Source organism: Haliotis asinina, chromosome 15 (assembly GCF_037392515.1).
Source record: "Haliotis asinina isolate JCU_RB_2024 chromosome 15, JCU_Hal_asi_v2, whole genome shotgun sequence".
NCBI classification, from domain to species: Eukaryota; Metazoa; Mollusca; class Gastropoda; order Lepetellida; family Haliotidae; genus Haliotis; species Haliotis asinina.
Genome location: NC_090294.1, coordinates 5,067,835 through 5,093,866, shown reverse-complemented (window position 1 = coordinate 5,093,866; position 26,032 = coordinate 5,067,835). Strand labels below are relative to the sequence as shown.

General features: G+C 38.7%; 2 protein-coding genes across 2 annotated transcripts; one reads left to right on the top strand and one right to left on the bottom strand.

Moving 5' to 3' along the window:
- Positions 1–1,451: 1,451 nt before the first annotated feature.
- Positions 1,452–13,726, bottom strand: LOC137266008 (CDK2-associated and cullin domain-containing protein 1-like). The gene is made up of 9 exons (XM_067801508.1): positions 13,523–13,726; positions 9,894–10,020; positions 9,423–9,531; positions 9,029–9,124; positions 8,320–8,422; positions 7,993–8,082; positions 7,443–7,584; positions 6,556–6,613; positions 1,452–6,180 (listed from the first exon to the last, which is right to left on the bottom strand). The coding sequence occupies exons 1-8, from the start codon at positions 13,626–13,628 to the stop codon at positions 6,562–6,564; spliced, it is 825 nt and encodes a 274-aa protein (XP_067657609.1). The 5' UTR covers positions 13,629–13,726; the 3' UTR covers positions 1,452–6,180; positions 6,556–6,561.
- Positions 13,727–14,596: 870 nt separating this feature from the next.
- Positions 14,597–25,472, top strand: LOC137265531 (serine-rich adhesin for platelets-like). The gene is made up of 3 exons (XM_067800948.1): positions 14,597–14,744; positions 17,499–23,422; positions 24,421–25,472. The coding sequence occupies exons 2-3, from the start codon at positions 17,920–17,922 to the stop codon at positions 24,540–24,542; spliced, it is 5,625 nt and encodes a 1,874-aa protein (XP_067657049.1). The 5' UTR covers positions 14,597–14,744; positions 17,499–17,919; the 3' UTR covers positions 24,543–25,472.
- The last annotated feature ends 560 nt before the right edge of the window (positions 25,473–26,032 follow it).

The following is a 26,032-nucleotide window of genomic DNA, read 5'->3' as shown; positions in this document are numbered from 1 at the left end:
TTTGTGTTTTCGTAATTGTTTACAAATTGACTCGGCTGGGAAAGTGTTGAATGCGGCGTAAACCAATACGGAATTAGAAAAAGGCAAACGATTGTGAGTATAGTAGTTTGTAGAAGTATATGGATATATGTACGCATAGATTGCCACCGATAGGCAAGCAGAATATGACTAATGTGCAACGACCTCTGAAATATCCAGCGCAGAACAGAAAAATGTAACAAAGTGCAACATGTAACAGTGAACTAACTGCAACGCGTAACAATAGGGTAAACTGAACGTGAGGCAGTAAAGTACAACAGTCGGTCCAATACATGAAAGTAATGTGCAACAAATATACTACCCATCGTATGTCTAGACTCACTTAAAACACTCACTGTATGTTATATATGTATGCATGGTTATAACAACGATGAATTTCTCCACCATCTTGGGGGAAACAACTGCAAACCTTATGCAGATTAATTGCACGAGGATGATTCATCAAAGTGCTGAAAAGCATGTGCAAATATCGTGCATGTGAACTGCTGCGTTTTGGTGTAATTTTTTTAAAAATTTTCTTAATTTGTCATTATACATCGAGTTTCACCATTTGTTGAACGCATGACACTAATCTTGTCAACGTTACGAATTTGTTCTACTATACATCAGTTCATGTGTTAACAGTGCTTTAAACAGTATGGAATATTTTGCAATATCTAGTTTAGAACAGTTGACTGAAGTATGCGGCTACATTTACACTAGTGAGTCTAATTTTTTTATGGGTACTGTAGTTATACACACGGGTCTAATGATGAAGGAAACAGTAGACTCTTAGAGTAAATGAAACACATGATAGTAGACTCTAATGGCAAATATAACACATAACTGTAGACACTAATGGTAAATATAACACATAACCGTAGACTCTAAACGTAAATGAAACCCATGGCTGTAAATTCTCAAAAAGTGACTGAAACAGTCAAAAAGGAAATGGTTTCTGTGTCTGGGGGAGCTAAGTTAACCATTTCAGATTAATGTATATTAATATATATCGATCATTTCCTACAGGAGATACAAAGTCCTACGTTGGGGATACTAACTGACACTATCTCCTAGGTAGGACGTAGTATCTCCTACGTAGGACTTACTATCACCTAGTAGAACTTATTATCACCTACGTAGAACTTATTATCACCTACGTAGCACTTATCATCTCCTACGTAGGGGACAGTAAGTCCTACGTAGGAGATAACGAGACTAAAAAAATATTTCACCGTGGCCCCACTACGCTTCCGTAGCTGACACGCCTAAGCTGCAAATCTGGGATCTTAATTTTCTGACAGAACAAAGGGACACAACTCTCAGACAATTGTGGTTTCTTGTACAAATGGACCGGTTGTGCCCTTAACATCACAGTGATGTATGTGTTGAAAACTGTAAACAAGAACTTGAAAAGACAACTAAACAGAGACAATATTTAAGTCATTTAATATCATGTTGCAAAGAATAACAACTTGTATATTGACAATCCTGTACACAAACTATGAACAAAGCAACATACTGTCATTGTTTCAAGAGAAACAAGTGCATACCAGTAAGTATGACAGACTGACTACAAGTATCTTAGAAACCATCCTTTTGAAGACCCAGAGTTAATAAAGAATCATTTCACACAGTAATATTGTATCCGGAAATACAAATACTAACATATGAAAACTGATGATTCAATAATCTTGCAATTAAAGCAAACCCACAGAACTCATAGAAGAATACAGTCACTCTCTCATATCCAAACCCTGTAAATAATGAGAGTAAATGCTTTGGAGGCTTCTCAAAATAACCATATTTGAAGTATTACTGCTGTGTAATTCATGTGTTTCTAAATCGAAGGATTATACAAGTCAGGGCATTCATAAGGTAATTGTTCTCTTTATAAGAGAATGAAATTGGATCTTTTGGGAGACCTTCTCTCAGCACTACGGCTTCCTGCTATCTTAACTCCCACACTTTAACAAAAGCAAAAATGATCAAGGAAATTATAGGCAATGAATTACTAAATTTGTAAAAGAACTGATTCCTAAATCAACGGAAGTTGAAACTGACATAGAAAACACTAAAATAATAAGCACAAAGGGTTTTGCATTGGAAACAATTTAAACATGGAAAGAGACTTTGGTAACACTATACAGTAAACAAGAAGAGAATGCTAATTTATTGCTCCACTGAAACTAAAGTATAACTTTCAGAACAAAAACGATTCCATTATTCCCATTAAAGTGACTGAATACATACAGCAAATACAATATGGTATGAGTGAATGTCTCACTGGGATCGAAGAACGGAAATAATGGACATTCTTTGTAATGAAAACCAATCCAACCAAACATAGAAATGATACGACCCCTTCACTAGATGTACTCCAGTTTATAACCAACTGTAACACCCTGTTGCCTTTCTCCAACAAAACTTTAAACAAAGATTCCATCACCAGTATTTTATCAAAGGGGATATAGAATGTCTTTCATGATCATTCTATCCAAACAAATATTCTTCAAAGCAAAATATATTTCTAAAGTTTATGTATACAGATAATCAGGTCTGGTAGAAAAAAGAAAAATCATTATAAGCCTGTGTGTTGAAGTTCAAGGCAGCCATGAGTAAGATGAACACAGGTTCAAGATGGCCACAAAGGTAGACATGCAAATTAGTTACGAAACCATGGTAACCCATTCCAATGCAGTAAAGCCAATGGGGTTCTTGAGATAATTATTGGCAGCTTTCTTCAATGCCATTTCAGAGCTGCCCTTAGCACAGCAGTCATTGTGACCATTAAATTCCCAGTGCAAGTAAAGGACTCTGAAGTCATTATATTTAGCCACATTCAATGGATCTGGATTAAATTATAAACAGATAAAATTATTTTTACATTGACCAGCATGAAATCCAAAGTATTGTCAACATTATTCAGTAAACAAGCTAGTATGTTATGATACTCCAGTAGACATGGTGTTAGTGGATGTGATCTCAAGCTAATACTACACATCACCTGATCTACAGCTATGGGTCAAGGTAAACGCTACGATAATGTACAAGGTTACAGGTATGTTTACACAAGCTACACTTGTATATATACAGCATAATGGCACATTATTTACACACATATACACACTATAGTACAGCCAACACAAAGGTGTTTCTTACATCCTGATAGTTCTGTTGGGAAGGACAGTTTTCCCTAATGTGGTAATGGCAAAGAGCGAGTCGCACTAGTGATACTTTAATCAGTGTTTCAAGATCCAGTTAAATATGAGCCAAGAGTGACACAGGTTCTGTCTGGCTGCAATAAAACATTGATGCTGGGGTGGATCTGGCCAAATAATGTTCATCCTTACGTCCTTTGATGAAACCCATTCCCCCTGGGTGCCACTGTTCAAAGCAGTCTTAAGGCTAAGGTGACAATACATTAACATAGACTTACAACTGTTATAGCGTTGAGGCTGTTTTGTATAATGGTGCCCTTATGGCACCAAACCATACATATGTGAGACCTGAACACATGTTCAGCTGACTGTAGCTTCTCTTGATGGTGCCCACTAGCGTGGTGTTGACAGATCATGAATCACAGCTCATTGATATCAGATCTGAACAAAAACAATGACTATTACCTGCTTTGTACTGTGCCTCTTTAACTGTGAATTAATAAGATGGTGGATCCATAAAGTAAAATTGAAATCTGGCCTTGCCTTTTCATGATTATGCTAAGGTAACATTTAGATATTAACAATAGGAATTCAAGCAGTATTTTCACAGCAGTAACTCACAGTCACATGTCCAAAACCAGCAGCAGAGTTTCACATTCTGAAGTGTCTCTACCATGGGAGTGGGAACATGATCTGCACATAAAAGTGTCCAGCAAATAACTGGTTTGTATTTTCCATTTGTGATGGGAAAAGAAAAAACTTTCATATCATTTCTGGCCATGCACTGTCTGGCATTGTTTGATGTCTTGCATCATGTGACATTACTCAATGATATCATTCACTGATTCATGCCCACACACTTAATAACAATGTTCAAAGACATCACACTTTGAAATCATGGTTTGATGTTATGCAATGTTTGATGCAACTGTCCAGTGACATCATTCATTGTTTGATGATGTCATGCATTGCTGGACATTGTTTAATGTCTTGCATCAAATGATAACACTTTTCAATGACATCATGCTTTGATGACTCAGTTCAATGGCATCATTTATTGTTTATTGATATCATGCCTTGTTTGCGCCACTGTTTGATGATGTCATGCCTTGTTTGCGCCACTGTTTGATGATGTCCTGCCTTGTTTGTGCCACTGTTTGATGATGTCATGCATTGTTTGAGACATTGTTTGACATTATCAAATGTTTTAAAACACAGATCAATGACATCATTCACAGTTTGAAGAGGTCATGTATCATTTTGAGACACCATGCATGATATGCTAGCCAAAGTGACATATATTTTGCACAATTGAATTCAAAAAGAGAAAGAGTGCTGCCCAAAGATATTGATTTCTTTTGTGCTTAAAATGCTGATGTACATGCGGCTCACATTCAAACATTAGTGAGTATTCGATGCCTAAGAATCCTCTCATTTGAACCTTTAGTCTAAACCCATTGAATCAAAATGAAATTTCTGTGCATCAATTAAGTCAATTACTAGACATAATTCAGACAAAAATACTTAGACACAATTTATACACGCGACCAATGGTGACAAGTAAATGTTAAAACAGCAAGAATTTACCCTCTAACCCCACAACATGTTAACTGGGCTTGACATTCCTATTCAAAGGTACATAAGGACTCCCAATCCCAGATGGGGGCCAAAACAACAGCAACACATACCCTGATCCCGATTTCATCAAAGTGATATCCACTTGACAAACACACAATTTACTACCTTACAGACAGACCGTGACATGCTCATCCATCCAGCCACCAACAGTACAAAACCTGCTCAAATAGTCAATTAGAATATGTTCTCCAACAGAAAGTTAGGTTCTCTATCTTTAATCAACACACTGGTAACCGATACATCCAGTCGTGATATTTACATCTGGTATAGTTTTCAAGATAATATAGACTGAGACTGCTGGGTTTTATGTCTACCCTAGGTCTCTAGTCAAATAACTGTAGTGAGATGTGAGGTAAGCCAATTTGTAAGTAAGAGATATAGACTGGAGCAGACTTACAACTGACATATCCTGGTCCAAACCTACCAGCATACCCTGGCAAACCTTGGTCCAAACCTGCGACCATAATATCCTTACAAACCTGGGTTCCAACCGACAAAAGTCTGATCAGCATACCCGGAAACTTGGGTTCCAATCTAAGATGGGCATATCCTTGCAAATGATGACTCAAAAGCTATGAACAGCATGTCGTGTTGAAATTGGGTTCAAAGCCCTGATCTTGGACACAACCCTGTACAAACTATACACAAAATTAATTGTGTCCTGAGGCCTGTTTCGTGTCCCAGGCTTCATCAAAGTGCCGTACACTGAACAAAATTCCCCCTGGCTTCAGAACAGCCAAGATTACCTAACTCTGAATTAAAAACACAATCCACAAAGGTGTGGATACAACACACTGACACTAAAATGTTGTGGTTGGAGAACCTTGACATGTACCGTACACGCAAAGGGTCACTAAGCACTGTGGCTCGCAACTTTTCTCATGTGCCCTTTCTTCCTGGGTCAAGGTCACTCAACTTAGTGTTTGTCTACCAAACGCTCCCACCAAACTCTCCCACATCTCAAACTCTGTCCCAGTAAAGACACAAAACACATGAGATGGTCCTGGAAATCTCATATATCACAAACTCTGCCTCAGTCAAGAACACAACACTTGAGATGATGCAGGCAATCTCATACATCCCAAAGGGTTAAGGTTACAACACATGACTATTATCTCCAACAGAAGCAACACAAAGACTCCACTGTCTCTTTCACATCTTGGATTTTCTCTTCGTTTACCTTGAATTATTAGGGGATTTTAGTTTGCATATAATTCCTGCATGATGACACTTCAAGTCCAAGCAAACAACTACCCTCTGAGAAGTAACAGACATATCCAGTCTCCTCATCAAAAATTGTTCATTGGGGTGTTCTGTTTAACCCCAAAAGGTTGACAGGGAATTACTGCTTGATCTTGGGATTCTGAAAAAATGTTTTTAAAAACAAATATTAACAATCAGGAAAATGATTTTAACAGAAATAAGTTTACAGAATAACTGAAAATAGTGCTCTGAGATGGGCGCACAATTTTGTACTAGGGACGTTGCTGTCTCTAACCAATTCCTGGTTACCATAAAGTTGTCCTTTTACATTACAGCATATTTGACATATATGTGTTGTGTACAACCCAGCAACAGTGTGATGTGAGGTACCAGTTGAGCATTGTTAAATACCCACTGTATTGTATGTTACCAGCATTGTGTGTATTGTATGGTACCCATCGTTTGTGTAATGTATGGTACCCAACTTTGTTTGTATTGATTGGTACCCATCTTGTGTGTATTGTAAGGTACCCACCTAGTGTCAGTTGACAGAGATGTCCTCCTCACAACCCCTCTTCCGGCTCTGATCATGGCTGCAACAGAAGTTGTCCATATGACTTTTGTAGGCCTATTCTGAGTAACACAAAAACTATGTGGTACATTGCCATCATGATGCCTGCTCTCAGTATGGTGAGAATATTCACTTTTGGAAACATCCGCACAGTGTCTCCGTGGCAAACCATTTGCCATCTTTATCATTTCAATGCTCATGCTGTTGATCACTGGATTGTCTAGTCCAGACACAATTATTTACAGACTGCAGCCATACACTTGGAATATTGCTGAGTGTGCCATAAAGTAAACTCACTCACTCATGACAAAATGAGCCATACCATTTACAGAGTTTATGCTGACTAAGAAAAATAAGGCGTACTGTTCGTAGCAAGACCTACTACAAAAGACAAGAACCTTTTCTGGGTTTATGTGTTCTATTATTCAGTAGCAACTGAAGCAACGAGAACTAAATTCAGTACTTGTCAATCAGGACTACATCAGTCAATTGTCTTAACCTAATAACTTGTACAAGATTTTAAGTGTTTTTCACCATACCCTTACTAACTCTAGCTTTGTAGCTACCATGTTGAACTATGCAATGTCTTTCCAGATTAACATTGTCATATAAGCATAGTCAAGAATAATCATATAAGAGAACCATTCAAACACACATTTCTTAATAAATCCCTGTACTTACTGCTTCAAAACGATAATAGATCATTCAGTTTTACAGCCTACAACATGTGTTCTGTTCATCAACAATATGTTTCTTGGGAAGTCAGGGATGCAGTAATGTTTAGAAACAGTATAGCAATATGTTTATATTCTCCAAACATGGTTACATATTTTCTCTTCCTAGCTACTCACTGTGCGAAGTCTGGTAGTAGGTGAATATCTCTCTGCATCTGCTGCACCTCGTCGATATATTTCTCTAAATCGGCCACAGAGGTCGGTGGAAGAACACTGGGTATGAACTTAGCAAATAATGCAGGTTTTAATCTCACATATTCTGAAACCAGAAAGCACCAGTCATGAGACAGTGATCTGCTAAATATTGATGAATGTAGTCACCATTTGCGTACATCTGTTACATCCGAAACAAAAAAAACAAACAACTGAATAACACAGACAACGGGAAGAACACTATTTGAATAAACAACTGACTACCATGAGTTGAGACATCTCATAGCATTTGTGACAGAGTGGATTTTAGTGAAGATGTGAGGAATCAAACATGGGTTTCAGTGGGATGAGTGATCTGCTGACCTGTAGCTACCTATGGTTGTGACATTTCCTGGATGATATCCATCCAGTTATAAGCATAATGTTTTGAAGGCAGCTGTCTTATGCAACACTTTTATGTTGCTAATCGGCAAATACTCTCTGTGTAACACAAACAGCTCTGAAAGCTCATTACCTGAGTTTAATGAGTGAAGATTTCTCATGAGGTTAGCCATCACGGGTGGTGCAATGGCAAATGGTTGGCAGCTAACTTCCTCCAACAGAGCTGAAGAATGATGAGTATTATAGGACGGATTAACAATTTGTGGTACACAGAGTAGCAGGTCACTAATGACGCTGGTAAAGGAAGACAAGATACCAACTTTACATTACATTTCAATGATTAAGCAAACATTCTTCCAAAGACAAAGCATCTCTGACCTTGTTAGAACTGACAATGTCCTTGACCTTTCCAGAACCTACTTAGTGTCCTTGACCTTGTTCAAACTGACTATGAACTTACGCAGTAAGGTATTGATGTGATGGTCCGCCACATGGATTCGAAACAGTCGCCGCAATTCCTCATTCAAATCCTTTTTTAACTTGTTCTCAACATAAAACCGATTCTGAAATAAAGCCAAGCAAATTGATGATGATCTCCAAGTAACATTATTTCTAAACAGCCTATTGTAACCCACACAATATTTCTAAATTTATTCTTTATTACTGCTGCATGTAGTACACACAGTTGTTCCATCCCAATATCATGCCACTGAAGTAGGCATGCATTACAAACAGTTATTCCACAAAAAAACAGGGCCCACTTGCACAAAGCGATCTTAGCACTACAATGATTGTAACTCCCATTCTCCAGTATAGGCTTAAGATAGTTGTAGCGCTAAGATCGCTTTGTGCAAGTGGGCCCTGGGCTCGATTTAAGACATGTTAACCTACTTGCACCAGGTCCAGCCTAAGATGAAAACCCAGTTGCACCAGCCAAATTCCAGTTGCAGTGGTATTATTTCAATATGTAATGAGAGAAATATGCTGTTGAACTATTTAGATGTTCATTCAGAAGTTTACTCACTCGAAAATGTACTGGCACCTGGTGCATGTTAGAGTAACAACTAGGTTGGAATCTGCAATACTGGATGGCACAAGTGCAAGTAACAAAGCACTAAACTGAGCCCTTCAATATCATGCCACTGATGGAGGAAGGGAGCATTACTCACCATATAGTTAAAGATGGGGACAATGACAGCCAGTGCTTGAAGATACTGGTGCATCGTGAACGAGAAACATTCTATAAATTTTTTGGAATCCTCCATCTGAAACATTATACACAAGAAATAGAGGAGATTTCACATAATACCTTTAGGGATCTCTGTACACCTGTCTTAAAAATAAAATGAAATCAATTAGGGTTATTGTACATTTCTACTGTTATCTACTGAAAAGTATTGTGAAATGTAATGAAATTCATTTACATTTTATGAAATTCAAACTTAGGGCTGGTTGGTACATGTAATATATTTCCTACCACAGACAAGTAAATTATAGTAGTATTTGACTTTCAGCACATCACTTGTAATCACAGGCTAGCTAGGGGCAGTTAATTCAACTTACATTGCCCTCAAGTTGTGTATTGAGCATCTGGACGTGCGATGTCATCAGGGCCAGCAAGTCGGAGTACAGCCTCTCAGAGAACTGCTTACAAACACACTTGTACACGCAACTGCAACACAGGAACAGGAAACTATGCACACAGCTGGACACTTCAAAATAATGTCCAGATTATGATATCCCTGGAATCATGTAAGAAACTACAGTGAGTGCATGAGTGAGTGATAAAATTGGCATTAAGCTGCTTTCAGCAATCGACTGAAATTTGAATAGCAGTCAATATTATGTTTGTAAAGAGTTCAGAGATTTCATCATATAATGATATTTGGACTGTGCACAGATTCATTAGAAGACAAAATACAAAGTTCTTCTTAATTCCAGCCAGGCCTGTACAAAAACAGAGACTAGACTTTCACTAGTTTCAGTGTGGAAGATGACAAAAAATAATTGCCCTGACACTACATAAACCTCTACCTGTACATCTGTTCATATGATATGGGGATGTAACTGCCTGGGTCCATGGTCAGGAGTTGAGCGATGGCACCCTGCAGCTTCGGCCAGTACTCATTTTGATAATCTTCTGGAGTCAATGTCATCATCACTGGAAGAGACAAAGATGGAGAATCAACTTGTGATCATTGGTATGACAAAGATGGAAAATCAACTGTGATCATTGGTATGACAAAGATGGAAAATCAACTGTGATCACTGGTATGACAAAGATGGATAATCAACTGTGATCATTGGTGTGAAAAAGATGGAGACTCAACTGTGATCACTGGTATGACAAAGATGGAGAATCAACTGTGATCACTGGTTTGAAATGGGAGGAGAATCAACTTGTGATCATTCGTATGACAAAGATGGAGACTCAACTGTGATCACTGGTATGACAAAGATGGAGAATCAACTTGTGATCATTGGTATGACAAAGATGGAGAATCAACTTGTGATCATTCATATGACAAAGATGGAGAATCAACTGTGATCATTGGTATGAGAGATGGAGAATCAACTGTGATTATTCGTATGACAAAGATGGAGAATCAACTGCGATCATTGGTAAGACAAAGATGGGGAATCAACTTGTGATCATTCGTATGACAAAGATGGAGAATCAACTGTGACCACTAGTATGACAAAGATGGAGAATCTACTTGTAATCATTGGTATGACAAAGATGGAAAATCAACTTGTGATCATTGGTATGGCAAAGAGGGAGAATCAAATGTGAACACTGGTATGACAGATGGAGAATCAACTGCGATCACTGGTATGACAAAGATGGAGAATCAACTGTGATCATCGGTATGACAAAGATGGAGAATCTACTCTGATCACTGGTATGACAAAGATGGAACTTGTAATCATTCGTATGACAAAGATGGAGAATCAACTTGTGATCATTGGTACGACAAGGAAGGAGAATCCACTGTGATCATTACTATGACAAGGGAGGAGAATCAACTGTGATCGTTGGTATGACAAAGATGAAGAATCAACTGCGATCATTGGTATGACCTTGTTTCTGTACACAGAGACATACCCTAGCCAGAGTAAATGTACAGAAACGTACCTGGGACCCTAAATAGCACCACCAAACCCTGCCATAAAGGACTGGGTTTGACCACTTAATTTGAGCCACCAGGAAAAGAAACATATTAGGTGAAAACAGGAATCCTGTATAACCAGTGATGACTGAATCAGTGCACTGCTTTGAAAGAGAAGCACCCATAAACTGCACCCTCCTTTCAAGGCCATGACAGGGAAGATCATTCCTACTTTTGTTTTGTTAATCACCTCTTTGCTGTTAAGTGCAACTTAGTCATGTGATGAAACTGAAAAACATGCAAATAATATATGAAAATACATATTTATATGTTTATATAATGCATGTTGTAACTGACTTTCTAACACCTAACAAGTTAACCAGAGCTGTACAGAATAAGCTGCATGCTTGTTTGTTACATTGTCAGTATTGTGGTCATCTCACAATTAGCATCTAGTTGTGCTTATATACTCATATCATTAGTATCTTATTGATTACTTACTTTTTTCCCTTAATTCAGAAGAATTCAACATTTGCAATGCAGTGTAATTACAATATTGCTAAAAGTGCTATTTTAAGTTCTCTAGTATCTTGTTGCATGGTCTGTGAAATACAAGCCATGATTACAAATTCATTATCACATTCACAACTACAACATATATTGCAACTATAATTTAAGTGCGAAGTTGGAGGTCGTTTATTCAAACTGGAAGGTCTGTGTATTGGCAAATAAATTTATTGCAATATATAATATAAATATATTTGTGTTGCAATACATTTGGAGCTTAAGTATTTCACAGTGATGCTGTCTGCACAGATCCTGTTTACTACATACTTTAATATATACTATGTTATGGTTCCAGTAACAGCAATCTCAGAATTAAATTGGTTGGAAAGTTAGGTTTCTATTTTCTTTTGAAAAGTATTCATTACATAAAGTATCCCATTTGTCAATGAAGGTAGATATAACAGTTGTGAATAGAAGTCTGAGTAGATTTTATCTTTAACTAGAGAGACAATTATAAAACTTCTAGTCTGTCGTAGAGACCCTGAAGTATATATATCCAAGAAACAGCACGCAAGTCAAGAAAATGTGGCAAGTCTAGATTTCCATAGCTTTGTCTGAAAACGAAGACAGTCTTAGGGCTCCATTTCATTATATGGCTAGAGTGCAGTTTACCAGGCGCGCGACCCGGGACTGCTGAGCGCTCGCTAATGAGCGCGCTATAGTGCTACTGAACTGTCTCACTTTACCGCGCTGATGTATCCTTAGGGTTAAGGACCCCCCTTCTAGATCCTTAGGGTTAGGGACCCCCCTTCTAGATCCTTAGGGTTAGGGACCCCCGCTTCTAGATCCTTAGGGTTAGGGACCCCCGCTTCTAGATCCTTAGGGTTAGGGACACCCCCCTTCTAGATCCTTAGGGTTAGGGACCCCCCTTCTAGATCTTTAGGGTTAGGGACCCCCCTTCTAGATCCTTAGGGTTAGTGAGTAAAGGTTAGGGTTGGCAAACCTTAGATGCGATTATATCCATATATCCATCCACGAATCGAAAGTCGAACGATAAACGTCATCATATATCATAGCTTCGCTGGATTGGCTGCACAACATCTTGAAAACAATGCCTAGGTGTGGCTTCTCGCTTTGATGAATGGGTAGGCGGGGCCTAGCTCTGCGCATGCGCAGTAAATGAAAACAAACCATAATAGTTTGTTTTCATTCACTGCGCATGCGCAGAGCTAGTGGGGTAATGACCCGTTAAACGAGCACTAACTGTGATCGCACCGGTGGTCCCGAGGTAGCGTGTCCACTAATTTGTCTAATTAGAATCCCACGACCCCTGCTGAGAGCGTTCGAGCCCCGCCAGCACAGCGAAAAAAATCGGAAAAAGCGCGCCCGGTAAAGTGCACTACTCCCCATTATATTAATTTTTTTTCACTATGAACATTTTTTCAGTGAAATATGTTTATTTCAGAGACTAGCTGTTAGTCTACAAAACTTCATACATGCTTTAACCGATTCTCTAAAAAAATATTGTGTGATGCTTTGGTTGAAAAATGTACAGAGATTTACTATTAACACGGTGCAGAACCTATGAAGTGGGGACTTTTCAATGACATGAACTGCTGTCTTGTAGCTGAACACATAGGCTTCTGAGCAGGTGTAGGTAATCTCTTTTATGGACCCACTAACACATGTCTGGCTATATAAATGTTGCTATTTGTAATAACATCCCATGTACTTGCTGAAGTTATGTCCTCAGTTTTATTGGTTGGGTCATATTTAACCATTAAGGTACTGGGACACTGAAGGGATAAAAGCGCCTCGTGGTATTTACAGGCTGAACAGGCTGTTTTGAAACGAGAAATAGTTAGATCTAATAGTTATCTTTCGAAATCTGATGTTACGGGTGAATTTGATACGACAACTCATAACACATATGTACTGACAACCATTAATATAAACTTCAATTACATTAATTAAGCGTGTCTCTAAGCTTCGACACGATTGATAGTCAAGTCGTAAATCTAGCCCACGAGTCATCCCTAATCTTACCCATACTCCCTGGCCTCAAGAGGGGAGCACACGCCTTCCGTGTCGTTTCTGAGGATTGATTTTCTTGAGTAGAATCCGGCTGCATATCCTCCATCGGTTCGTCCATTATTGTCACTGTTTCTGGTCAGAAAATACCCTTTAATGCAGTGACAGTTGTCATTAGACGACTTCTCGTGTTGACACCACGACCCGTTTACGCTAGGTGTTAACGACATTAACAGGGGCAGATAACTCGTACAGGCACCTGTCGTTGATGGTTCATGTACTGGAAAAGTAAGAGTTTGCACCAAATATGAAAAAAAAAACTATTTCGTTTTGACTTGGTCTGTGAAGCACAACTGTGGATTTGGTTTTTTCCCCAAAAAGTTAGGGGAAATAAAAAGGAAATATAAAAAATCGGATAATGTTGTAATCTTCTTGTTATTTTATGGCGAAATGGCGCTAATTAGTTTTTCATATTAGAAATGTCCAAATATACATCACTTTGTGAAAATAATAGAAAACACAAAAATGGATATTTGCCAAACCGCTATCATAGTAATGATAATGTTTAAACGAAACATTGTACTCATGGAGTATTGTTACTGAGTTATTTCTTTAGGTAAGGTTTGTTTTTCTTCTTCTTTTTTTTTTGTTTTGCTTGTGGGTGGGTGGGTAGGGGCTGTTATCTAAAGTTCTGGGGTAAAACAACTTAGGCCTATCGACCACGTTACACGTTAGCCCCTAGCGACCTGTTATCGCCAACACCTGGTTGAAGCGCTTGCGAAGACAGTTCAGTTTTAACTCTAGTTACCAAACGCCTTAGTGATGTACGTGTCTATGTGTACCAAACAAATCAACAGTCTTCTCAATCGACACAGTCAGGAGTTGGCGATAACTGGTCGCTAGCCTTTATCCGCTTACTTTAAAAAATGTGTTGAATATCATTCCTTCTGTCAAGCTTCGGCATGTAATGGAAAAACTAAAAAAAGCTATTAGCTGGTCTTTCTAATTAACATTCATAAAAATAAAACTATATATCGGGTTATGTGCAATAATGATTAAACAATACACGAGGTGTCTTCTGTAAAGGGAGATAATCGTGTTCTCCATTCGATGACATGGCGGGAGAGGAAACCTGTTCCGTGAGACACAAGAGGTCAAAGGATACGACAAACCTATTTGATTACACTAAATACAGCATGTGTTTTAATGCTCTATTGTTGTGTTTTATCTGCTACCGGTAAGTACGGCGCATATGACAATGCGTTTTACCGAAACGAAGAATATGTCAATTTGTATGTTTGCGTGTACATCGAGCACTGTGATGTGTCGGATCAGCTGATATGAAATCAACAGTGACAACACGTGTGTTTTTGTGTGTGTGGTACTTTGGTATTTAAGTGATGATTTAGGATGATCAATAATATGAAACATGTAATCTGGGATTGTTGTGTGTTATGTTCTGTTGGACACATATGTCAGTTCGAGTTGTGCTCAAACATGGGAGCTTAAAATTGCCGTGACTGCACGATGCATGTCTTGACTGTGTACAGACCCATGCAAAACGTATGAGGGCATTTGACGTAATTTCCATAGACTTACATATGAAGTTAGTGTAGCATAAATAATTTTCATGAATTACATTTTCGTAAGACCCAAGTCAAACTTTGCACATTTGTCGGAAATCATCTTTCCTACAATCACATATAATTTCCGTTTAATTTTGCGTTGCTTATTTATCAAATGGCTTCAATTTAATGAAGCTGAACATGTGTACAGTGCTGTGAACTCCTATAACAAGACCTATGGGATTGTACATTGTGGAACCATGCATTAGTTGATAAATGTGATGTCATTTGTTAAATAGTGGTTGGAAAATTGAACTGAAATTATGTGCGCATAGTAGAGATGATTTCCAATTTGCCAGTCAAATTTTACAAAGATCCACCTCAAACTCACTTCATGAAAATTATTCATGCTACACTGAAATAGCATGTAAGTCCATGGACTTTACGTCAAGTGTCTGAATACTTTTTGTGCAGGTCTGTAGGTGCGCATCACAGATCAAAGCTAATCATGGAGTGTGCATGTAACAGCCCCTGGGTTAAGAATATGTCACTGGTAATCTGAGTCGGTCTTTTGACCTGACTTAATGGATGCGATCTGGGTCCCCTATACCCCACTTACTACAAATTCAAGGGCAATACACAAAATATTAGGGTCATGCAAAATACTGAAGTACTTTTCTGGTGTGCTGTTCCCTTCTCCCCTAAAATAAAAATTCCCGAGGAGCATTAATTTTCCCTAATCTTTGGACTTCATGACTTATGTGCACCCCCACTTGCTCCAAAATCCAAGATCCTCCCCAGGAATTTACGTCATTCAATTGTCATGGTTGTAAACATACGGTGCTTAGGAAACACAAATGATGGTGTGTTGATAGGTAGTGGCTAGCAACCAGTCATTGCTGCATACCAGTTATTGCCAACACCTTGAGCTTGAGAAGACAGCTTGATTTGTACTTTTGTAGTATTTCACAGATTGACACATCACTAAAGTGATCGGCCGCGAGAGGTAAAATAAAACTATCTTCACAAGTGCTACAAGGTGTTGGCAATAACAGGTCGCTAGCTGATACTTCTACATTCCCAATTAAACACTGCGATCATTACTAGTAGCAGTAGTAGTGTATAAGATGCCAAGTTGTAACTATGCATGCATGTAAAGCAGTTATGCTAAATGATTTCTGCCTCTTTCATGTATATGAGTAATGTTTATTGGTAGAAAAACTAATGATTTTTTATGCCATGTATACAGTGACATGCTATATAGTCTCTTATCAGTGTTTTCATTGTTGAGGTTTATTTGGGCATGGTAGTTGTACATGTACTTTAAATTGTAGTCTTAAAGGACTGACAAGCAGTGTTTGCCCTGACGCAGAAAACCTGCATTTCTGATGCACAATTATCTCGAATTTAAAAGCTTGGGCCATTGTTGACGCAATGCTTTAGATAATCTAAGCTTGTAATTTGCTTTTTATTTTATAACCAGCTTATTGTTTGCCAGTGAACTGCACAGTGCTGATTAAATACCTGACTTGCTTTACCTAGTATTTTTATCATTATTAAACAATCACAATGGATGTCTTGATGAAAGTTGCATGTTGAAGTTGACTCCCCAAAACTTGTCCATGACTCCCTCTCATGACCCCCGGTGAGTCCTTATACTTGTAATTTTTCGTGGCCATTTCAAACTGGTTTGGGCTGAGCTGCTTGTATTCATGTCATATGTGGTTGCTCATACATACTTTCCATACAACTTATTACATATATGTACGGCATATGAGCCTCTGCTGATTATACATTCATAATTCATTCACCAACAACCCACATTAGACCCAAACAATGCAGTTTCACCTAAACCATCATGTCAAATTATGTCACGGCAAAATGTTTATACAACACAGTTTTCACATTTGTCAGTAGATGTGATGACTCTAAATATACAGTGTTTGTGTTAATGCAGAAACATACGTTTTTCATGCTAAAAATAATAAACCCATGCAAAAAATATTTTGCTCATGTGTTTTGGATGCATAGATTCTGATCTACATAGTTTTAAAAAGTACCTTAAAACTACAACATATAGACAAAAATAAATTTGAACATGATTCAAGATTGTACTGAAAATTTCACGTGCAAAAGATTTGAACTGCATATTTATAATTATATTTCTGCACGCACTCATACAAAACCTACCGCGATCACTGATATAACCTTAAAAATGTTGAAGTGTCACACTGCAATTTCAGTTCTAAATAAATATTACACCATAAAGAACACAATAGTAAAGAGAGACAGTAATCTCTCCAAATCACAGTTCATAGTTATCATTTCAAACTTCAAAGTTTTGTAAGCCATGATCGTTTTTCCTTTGGCAATAAGTTGTCTGGCTATCATAAGTTTTGTAACAAGCATATTTTCCTTTTTTTCAGATAACTTTAATGTAATTGTACCAGGATGAGATTGGTCCACATTCAGACAGATTGCCTCATAACATGTAGGCAGATACAGCTAGAGAAGCTTGTATAGTCCAAGCAAATGGCTGGCAATCACATATGTCCCACTACCTCATCTGAATGAACCAATGTTCAACAGTCACTGAAGAATAACAAAGCCATATCAAGGATAAATGAGTGTTATTGCCTGCCAGATACCAGAAGCAGAATTTCACGCTTTAACAGTACAAAGCAAATGGAGTTAGCTTTGATGCCAACTCAGGCCATATAATACAAAACAGATGTTCCCCAGACTCTCAGGCCCCGAATAATGTAAGTGATTTTTCTACTGGCAGTTCAGAGAAAATTGGAAAAACTGTCATTTGGAACGATCAAAGTTTGCAAGAGTTCTGGGAATATGGCTCGTGAAACTGATCTATCATCTGAAACCATTCTCCTTGAGGATAAAATATTTGAAAAACACGCAACTGGACCAGTACCAAACACTGCTGATGGAGTGACCTTGAAGATTATGAATGATCTTTTTAAAGTGCCTCATGAGAATCTTCAGAACACCCTCAAGGAACACTGCGTGTTGGTCAGTCATACAACTCCAACCACATCACTGGCGCCAGATAGTGTCAGTACCAATACATTCATGCTGAAATTAAGCGACCATCAAGTTGTACATTCAAAACATAGGCGCCGTAAGTACTCTCAGTATAAAGTTCCAGTTCCTGGGACAGTTCTGTCAAGTGTACCTCAGACCTTAAAACTGTCACATACAAACAGAGACTGTGTGAAATCTGTGAACAGTACAGCTAACATTCACAATCCAGATGATGGTAAAGCAGAGAGTGAATCAAGTACTAGTTGCCTAAGTACATTTCATAACGGTGAACAAGTACTTATGAACAGTCAGTGTGGAAGTAGAACCACATTAACGGAGGAGAGACCTTCTCCACTGTCAGGTAACAAGTTTGGTAGTTATATCCGAGGCGATCACACAGGTGATTTCCAGTGTCCTCAGTTCATGAATTCAAATGTGAAAACAGATGATTTGCAGAAGACACAAAGACATGGAGATAGTGAGACCGCAACAGCTTCATCCATGCCACATCATCAGCAGCCAGGGAGGAAACAAGAAGCTAACCAGATTGTCCTGAAACCAGTGGAACATAGACTTGGTGATGATCACTCGGGAAGGGTTGGGCAGTTTCAGACAGGCATCACACAGAGTTTCGAGACAAAAGAAATACCATGGCAAGAAGAGGTGCTACAGCCTTACTGTGACTGTCAGATATCCTCATTCACTGATGATATGGCAAGGGCATGTACAATCTCTTATCAAGGATTCCCAGTAAGGCTCCCTCATGTTGGGTCTGTATTGATACAAGAACATCAGCTGATAACATTTGTACGAAATGGTAAAATATATGTCAGTATTTGTGAACTGAAGTCTAGAAACATGATACACAATTTCACAAAGTTCTCTTCTCTGTTGCGAAGTCAGTCAAATTTGCTTCCTTTAGCTGGAACAGAAGTGGAATTTCTCAAGCAGAAAGGAAGAGTGAAAGATTCCTCAAATGCACGGTTAGTTTCACTAGATCACTTGAGGTGGATATACAGAACTCAGGCTGTTCAGCAGCAGGATGCATTTAACACTGCAGTCTCACAATGTCCTTGGTACAGTCTAACACTTGGACATTCATGTCGCAAGGTCGCTATGTTGAATCCGACTCAAGATTATGTCTGTCCGGTGTGTTTACAAGTGGAACAGAGACCAATTGAAGCAACAACTCAGAGGTACGAATGTGACTTATGCTTTCAAGCAAACGAGTCATCAAGTGTACTACAAACTCAGATGACCAAGGTTAATTATGCAAGCAAGACGCAGAAGGTGGAGCAGACATCCTTTGTTGTCAGAGAAGATGGGAAACTACAGACAGTTATCATGGGACAAATAAAAGTTGCTGAGAAAAATGTGGCAGCCTTCTGTAAAGGTGATGTGACATATGTCAGCTGCCGTCACCTTCTGGTGCATCTTTACCAATTCCCCTGGGAAAATTTTGTAAGCCTTGTTAAAAGCCTGGACCTTTGCTTCATGGAGGCTCCAGTGATGGTATGTCATTTCTTCCAAAAACTGGCATACCCCCAAGAACTTGTAAATGGCAAAGTTTGGTGTTCTGTGCAGAATTTGAGATGTATTGCTTGTTTTTCAGTGGGTCAGATGAACAACACACAATATCTGGAGAAGAACAAAATTCTTGCTTTAATAGCCCAAGGGAAATATGTTGAAGAATTCCCATATGATGCCAAAGGTGGTGAGACAGAAAAGTCTCTGATACCCCCTAAAAGCCAAGTGAGTACAACTAACTCAAATGCAAGCACAGTCATGCAAGCATCACCAGGCAAGACTGTTGTCAAAGTGGATGCAGCTACAGGTAAAATACTTGTTTGTAGAAGTGATGGGAAGATTATCGGAAACCTCAGTCTACCTCAAACTGCAGGTCAAACTAGCCTGAAAGTACACAAGCAGAGGGGGTTAAAGTTGGATGCAAGTGATGGCCAGAAAGTTAGTGGTAGTGGGAAAATTGTTGGGAACCTTTGTCAGACTCGGACTGTTGCTCAAAATGACCAAAGGGGTTTGAATGTGAATGCAAGTGGGGTCCAGACACTAGCTGGTGGAGGAGATATTGGGAACCTTAGCCAGACACAAACTGTTGCTCAAAATATGACCAAACAGATGTGTGTGAACTTTGATGGTTCTGGCCACGAAATGGTTGTTGGAAATATGACCACTTCAGCAACACCCTCTGATCCTGGCATTCAGTGCATTTCAGGATTGACACAAAGAAACCCAGATGAATGGAGTCCAATAATGCCACCCAATTCTGTTTTCTGTTGTGAGAGGTCAGAGATTCCAGGAGGTAATTATTTTGTAAAGGAAAACATGAAATTTACAGATTATAAAAGTGAAAGTGGACTTGTGTTTAGAGTCATGAAACAACCAACTGTTACACAGAACAAAATTGATATCCTTAGTATTGCTGCTGAGGAGATCAGAGAGGTGGCTTCTAAGAGTGAACATACCAGTGATATGGACAATTCTGGATTTACTAGTACAAATGATTCGTGTCACCAGAGTTTCCAACCTACATCCTTTGAGCAAGGTTCAAACCTGCAGCAACGCATGTCTGAACAGACAACTCAACCTCCTTTTGTGCAAGTACTTGATGTTGTGCCAACAAATGTAGGGACAGTGTGCAAAGACATTAGGACTGTAGTGCCAACTCACACCCTTTCCGTGAATGATAACAGTCCTGGCAGAACAGAACCAGATTTATCAGATGGACAGGATAAACTTCTTTCCATGCCTGTCGACTTCTTCCAAGACACTCCTGTTGGGTCACCAAAGAGAAAATGTTTCTTATCCCCAAACGAGATGCATGAAGTGGCCAAACCTGGTGGTCATGTGATAGTGTTCCAGAACGAAGGTGGGGAACATTATGAATGTACAGCACTGGGTCCCTTTGATGAGCTGAATGACTGTCTGGTGGTGGTATCTCCAGAAAAGGCAGAGAGAGAAAACATGAAAACCATCAGCCCTGATTCCGCATGTTCCCAAAACAGTGTTGACCCTGCTATATCAGATGGGAAATCACATACTTCTGTTGGACCAGGTCCTGCAGCTTCTTTAAATCAGAGTCAGAATTCCAGTGTTGGTAGAGAAGATAATTCAAGTAATACTGAACAGTCAGGAAGTGGATGCCATTCTGAACCTTTATCTGCTAAGGGTGCCAAAAACATACATTCAAAAACAGAGCAGGTGTCCCAAGTGACATCTTCAGTTGATGAAGAATACAAAACAGATACATCTGAAAGTTTAGAAGCACAGGGTTTGTGCTTTAATGTGTCTCCATCCACTGAAACAAAAGAAACAGAACCATCTAATATGTCCCCTAATAAATCAATGGGCACTCCAATTTCAGCACTGAACTCTCCAAATAAAAGTCCAGTTATATCCAATATCTACAAGAAACTTGTAACTCGGAATAACTCTGCCAGTTCCTTGTCAGTACTGGCCAGTGTTGCTGAAGCCATTGATGAAGATAGCGATGGTAAAGATGCTGGGACTGATGGTGGTATTTGCAAGGTGAAATCATTGACTGTTGATAGTCATCCCAGCAAAGAGTCAGGGTCTGTGGTGCCTGAAAATGATTCCAGTCCTGATTTAAGATCCAACATTGCTCATGATGAGGCTACTGGTGATGATGTTAAAGAATCTACACAACTGCTACAAAAAACACAGAGTAATGCTAACAGTAGTGTGTCTGCTGAAGATGAAGACATGGGTTCTGAATTAAAAGAGGAATCTTCACCACTGTTGCAGGGAACCCAAAGTAACTTCTCTCCTAAAGATGCATCCTCTGCTTGCGACTCAGAAGAGACTTCACTGTTCTTGAAGGAAACAGAAAGTGACATCTTCACTGAACATGAGGTATCTGTTGGTGAATCAGAAGTGGCTACACCATTGTTGCAGGCAAAATGTAATAACACTGTCATCTCTGATGAGGATGAGGATGTGGGTTCTGATATATTTGAGTTGGCTTGTTCAGGTGGATCTCCAGCAAGAACTGACCGACAATCTAATGATAGCAAAACTAGTGAAAGATTGTCTGTTTGTGATACTGATAAGTCAAACTCTAGTCATCTAGTCCTTGGTGGAGATAGCAGGTCACCAGGAACTTCTAACAGTAGTATTGAAAATGAGATTGAAATCTGTACAGAGCTTGACTTACATCTGGAAAGTCTGAATCAGAAGCAAACTGTAGAAAAGTCCTCATCTGTGTCAGAGGAAAAACGTGAGTGTTCAAATGATGTAGGTAAGTGTTTGGTACAAATGGAGGATGCCCAGATGTCTCCTGAAGAGGTTCTTGAAACAGATCTTCAGTATCATCAAGATCCAGAGGAAAGAGAACCCTCTGTTCATCAAGGGTCTAAAGAAAGAAATACTTCTCTTCATCATCAAGATCCTGAAGAAAAGAGTATTTCTCATCATCATCAAGGGTCTAAGGACAATGCAGCTGATTTAGGGTTAGATGCGAGAGGAAATGTTGATACAAATTTGGTGATGGTTGATTCTTTCCTTCAACTTCAGATTGCAGAGGAAATTGAGGAAAACGGTTTTGGAAACAGTAGATGTTTTCAAGGTGAGACAGAGGGGACAGATTTGTGCTATGGAGGCAGTGTGGAGCCAGTAACTGTGGCAGATGTAAGCAGTATGGAGCCAGAGACTGCTGTAGATATAAGCAGTATGGAGCCAGAGACAACTGCAGAGGGGAAAAGTAACAAGAGGAAAAGACATCAGTCTTTTCACCAACGTGTTAAAAGAAAGAAAACAATTATGCCTGAGATAGAAAGTATGTCTACACGACTCAATGCTACATCATCTTATCTAAGCTCTAAAGCTCAAAGTAAGGATGTAACTGTGGATGCAGATTCTCCAGAGTTTCCTGTATGTGATAATGATAAAGGTGTTCCTGTACAAGCGGCAGCTTTTTCAGAAACTGGCAAACTTCCAAAGTTTACAGAAGTTGACAATCATCATAATCCAGAAGAAGGAGCATTGTTTTCAGAGAGTACTCAAAATGAACTTGCCATTGCCAAATCACCAAGGTTTTCAAGTGGTGGTAAAAATGATCATGTTTCTGCTGAAACTGTGAATCCTTCAGTGTATGCTGCAAAGGAACAGTTTACTACTGTGGGAATAGAGGCTGCAATGGAGGGCCTGACGGAACATGCTGTGGAACAAATGAAGCATGTCTTGGAGAAAGTACAGCTGGATGGACTGGTTATTACAGGCAACAGACTCCAGTTCAAGCTGAAACTCCACCCATCTCTTCACACACATTTCAAGGGTATGTAGAATTCAAAGTTCACACTGGTCTGCTAGTCTGAGACTACTAAACCATTCTGAAGACAAGTGAAAATCTAAAGGTGGTACCTCCCAAGTGCCATAATTCTGAAGCATTTCTCATTATAAAATATAAATGAACTTTTTGTTGTGTTTATGCAGAGCTAGTTACAAACTGTTGAAGACTAGTAATAGAACAAGACAACTGTCATGTATTTGGATTGGCGAGTATATATACACTGAACAGCAAAAGAAACACAACTCTGTCTTTTGCCAAACTTGGAAATACAAGACACAAACATGAGCGCTTTCCTTTATGAGATTTCATTCTTTCGAAACTTATGTTTCTTTTTCTGCTCTGTATATTTATCATCTCATGGGATAATAGGAGCATCAGTAGTGATTGAAACACAATGTGACATTTCAGTGACCATAGCATTTTGCATCACTTGAATCATGAATATATACTGAGCAAAATAGTATAGGATCATGAATATCATGGAACAGATTTTAGGAAAAGTTTTGTTCAGTCTTCTCTTCATCAAGTATCTTCCAAAATATTTATTAATATTTTTTTTTGTTCAGTATATTGTTTGTCTTACTGTAAGCATGAAAACAGTTTTTTGTCATTGTGCTAAATGAATTACAGTGATGCCTCCATGTATGTGGCCTAGAGATTAAAGTGTTTGCTTGTCGAGTTCGATTCCCCACATGGTCACAATGTGTGAAGTTCATGTCTGGTGTATATCATCTTGATATATCAAGTTAGCTCACTTATTCTCTATGCATGGGATCCTTCTAGTGGTTCATAACTTTGAAAACAAGTGAGCCTAAGCACCATGTGTCACTTTATGAACTATAAATGACCAATTATATTTTACATGTGAAATATCAGTCAGATGTGCTTAGTTGTGACTTAATTTCAAAAGCTACTTTTGTTTGAATTTAATGATAAAGTTAACATGATAGAACCAGCCTCATGGTTATCTTTTCTGAATTTAGGTGAGACACAGCAGACACTGGTTGACATGTTGAGCCGGTTGGTTAAGATCGGTTACATTCTGCAGCAGAGGAGACGAACAGCAGATGGAGATGAGCAGACGTCAACTTCCATGGATTCCTAGCAATTCCATAGCAGTATGAAGCAATCTGGGACCAATACATTACCAAAGACTACTACAGAATGTTGCATCTGAACCCTGAAACGGAGAGCCACTGGGAGCATGCTGCAGTATTAATGCCTGCACTTATTTTGTTCTGCCAGTGAAACAGGTTAAAACTATGAGCTATTGTGAAAATAGTTTTCATCATCTGTTCATCTTTTGACTTTCAGTTCATTCCTCGAGGATCTGTTCCTTGTGTCATTCAGTCATGTTTGGAAATGAAAAAAAAACAAGACTGATTATATTTGCAAGTGCTTCAAAAATGTTGTGGCAATTCTGGAAATAAAAGCTTGACATGGGCATGATGCCATCAGAGACATAATGTGGCAATTCCTGCTATATGAGGCTGAGAGTAGCAAGGTCACTGTGCCTATGGTGATGCTGGTGATGTGCGTTGCCAGCATCTTAACATGACGGCAGGTACATCGCTACTATTTTGCACACCGATACACTTTGATGGTGCAAAGACATTGAATGCACTGAATTTGCTCATAGTGTTAATGTGTTGAACAATAAGTATTTTTAAAATCGTGCAATCTACGTGCAGTCTACATGCTGCTATGTTATGGCATGGGTACAGGGAAGATGCTGTCACACAGATCGTGCTGAGAAACAAAATGGACCAAAAAAATTATGAATTTCTTTATCTGCAATAAACAGCAATCATATTTGTAATAATTGTATTAGATTTTCATTCCTGTTAACAGTCATGGTCTAATCAGCGTTGGAATATTGTATTTTATTGTTTATTTCAGTCGTATAAATCATCTTTCAAGCTTGATGAATTAAACCCAACTGAGCATGTCCCTTGAGCCACATTGAATATGTTTCACATGTTTACTGTTCATGTAAGTAATGTATGTGATATTACCAGTAAACTGTTTCCTCATTTTGCTTGTTTGCCTTGTCTCTTCAGTTTCATTGTTAACATCACTGGACACAGGAATGAGGAGCCTCCAGTTTCATTGCGCCCTTGTTATTCAGACAGTTTGACATTTATATTTGTTTTATATCCGATGGGATCAATAATGCATGACACGCACTAGGTGGATCCCATAATCTAATAAGGTGTGACATATCACACAATGGGTCAGATATGGCATTATTCCAGTTTCCATATATATGGTATTTAGTTCTATATCATACCATGGTGGACATTGATGTTCCATAGATATTGATGTATATCGACCAAGCCATATGTCCATGGTGTTTTATATATCATATTAAGAATGTGTGTGAGATATTGAGAGAGAGTGTGTGCTTGCATGAGTGCATGTGTATGTGTGGTTTTTTTTTTATTTTTGTGGGGAAGCATGTACTGTGAGTGTGACCACACCAACTAGAATTCATGCACAAAGCAAGTACCCCCCTACTTGCCATGTACAAAATCATTATACACTTCCCATCTTTCTTATGTGTTTATTAATATGTTTATGATATTTTTATGACTA

Coding starts and splice junctions, on each gene's coding strand:
- LOC137266008 (XM_067801508.1), bottom strand. CDS start 13,628: ATGGACGAACCGATGGAGGATATGCAGCCGGATTCTACTCAAGAAAAT. Junction 10,021..13,522: donor CTTGAGGCCAGGGAGTATGG/GTAAGATTAGGG, acceptor TGTCTCTTCCAG/TGATGATGACATTGACTCCA. Junction 9,532..9,893: donor TCATATGAACAGATGTACAG/GTAGAGGTTTAT, acceptor CCTGTGTTGCAG/TTGCGTGTACAAGTGTGTTT.
- LOC137265531 (XM_067800948.1), top strand. CDS start 17,920: ATGGCTCGTGAAACTGATCTATCATCTGAAACCATTCTCCTTGAGGAT. Junction 23,423..24,420: donor TCTTCACACACATTTCAAGG/GTATGTAGAATT, acceptor TTCTGAATTTAG/GTGAGACACAGCAGACACTG.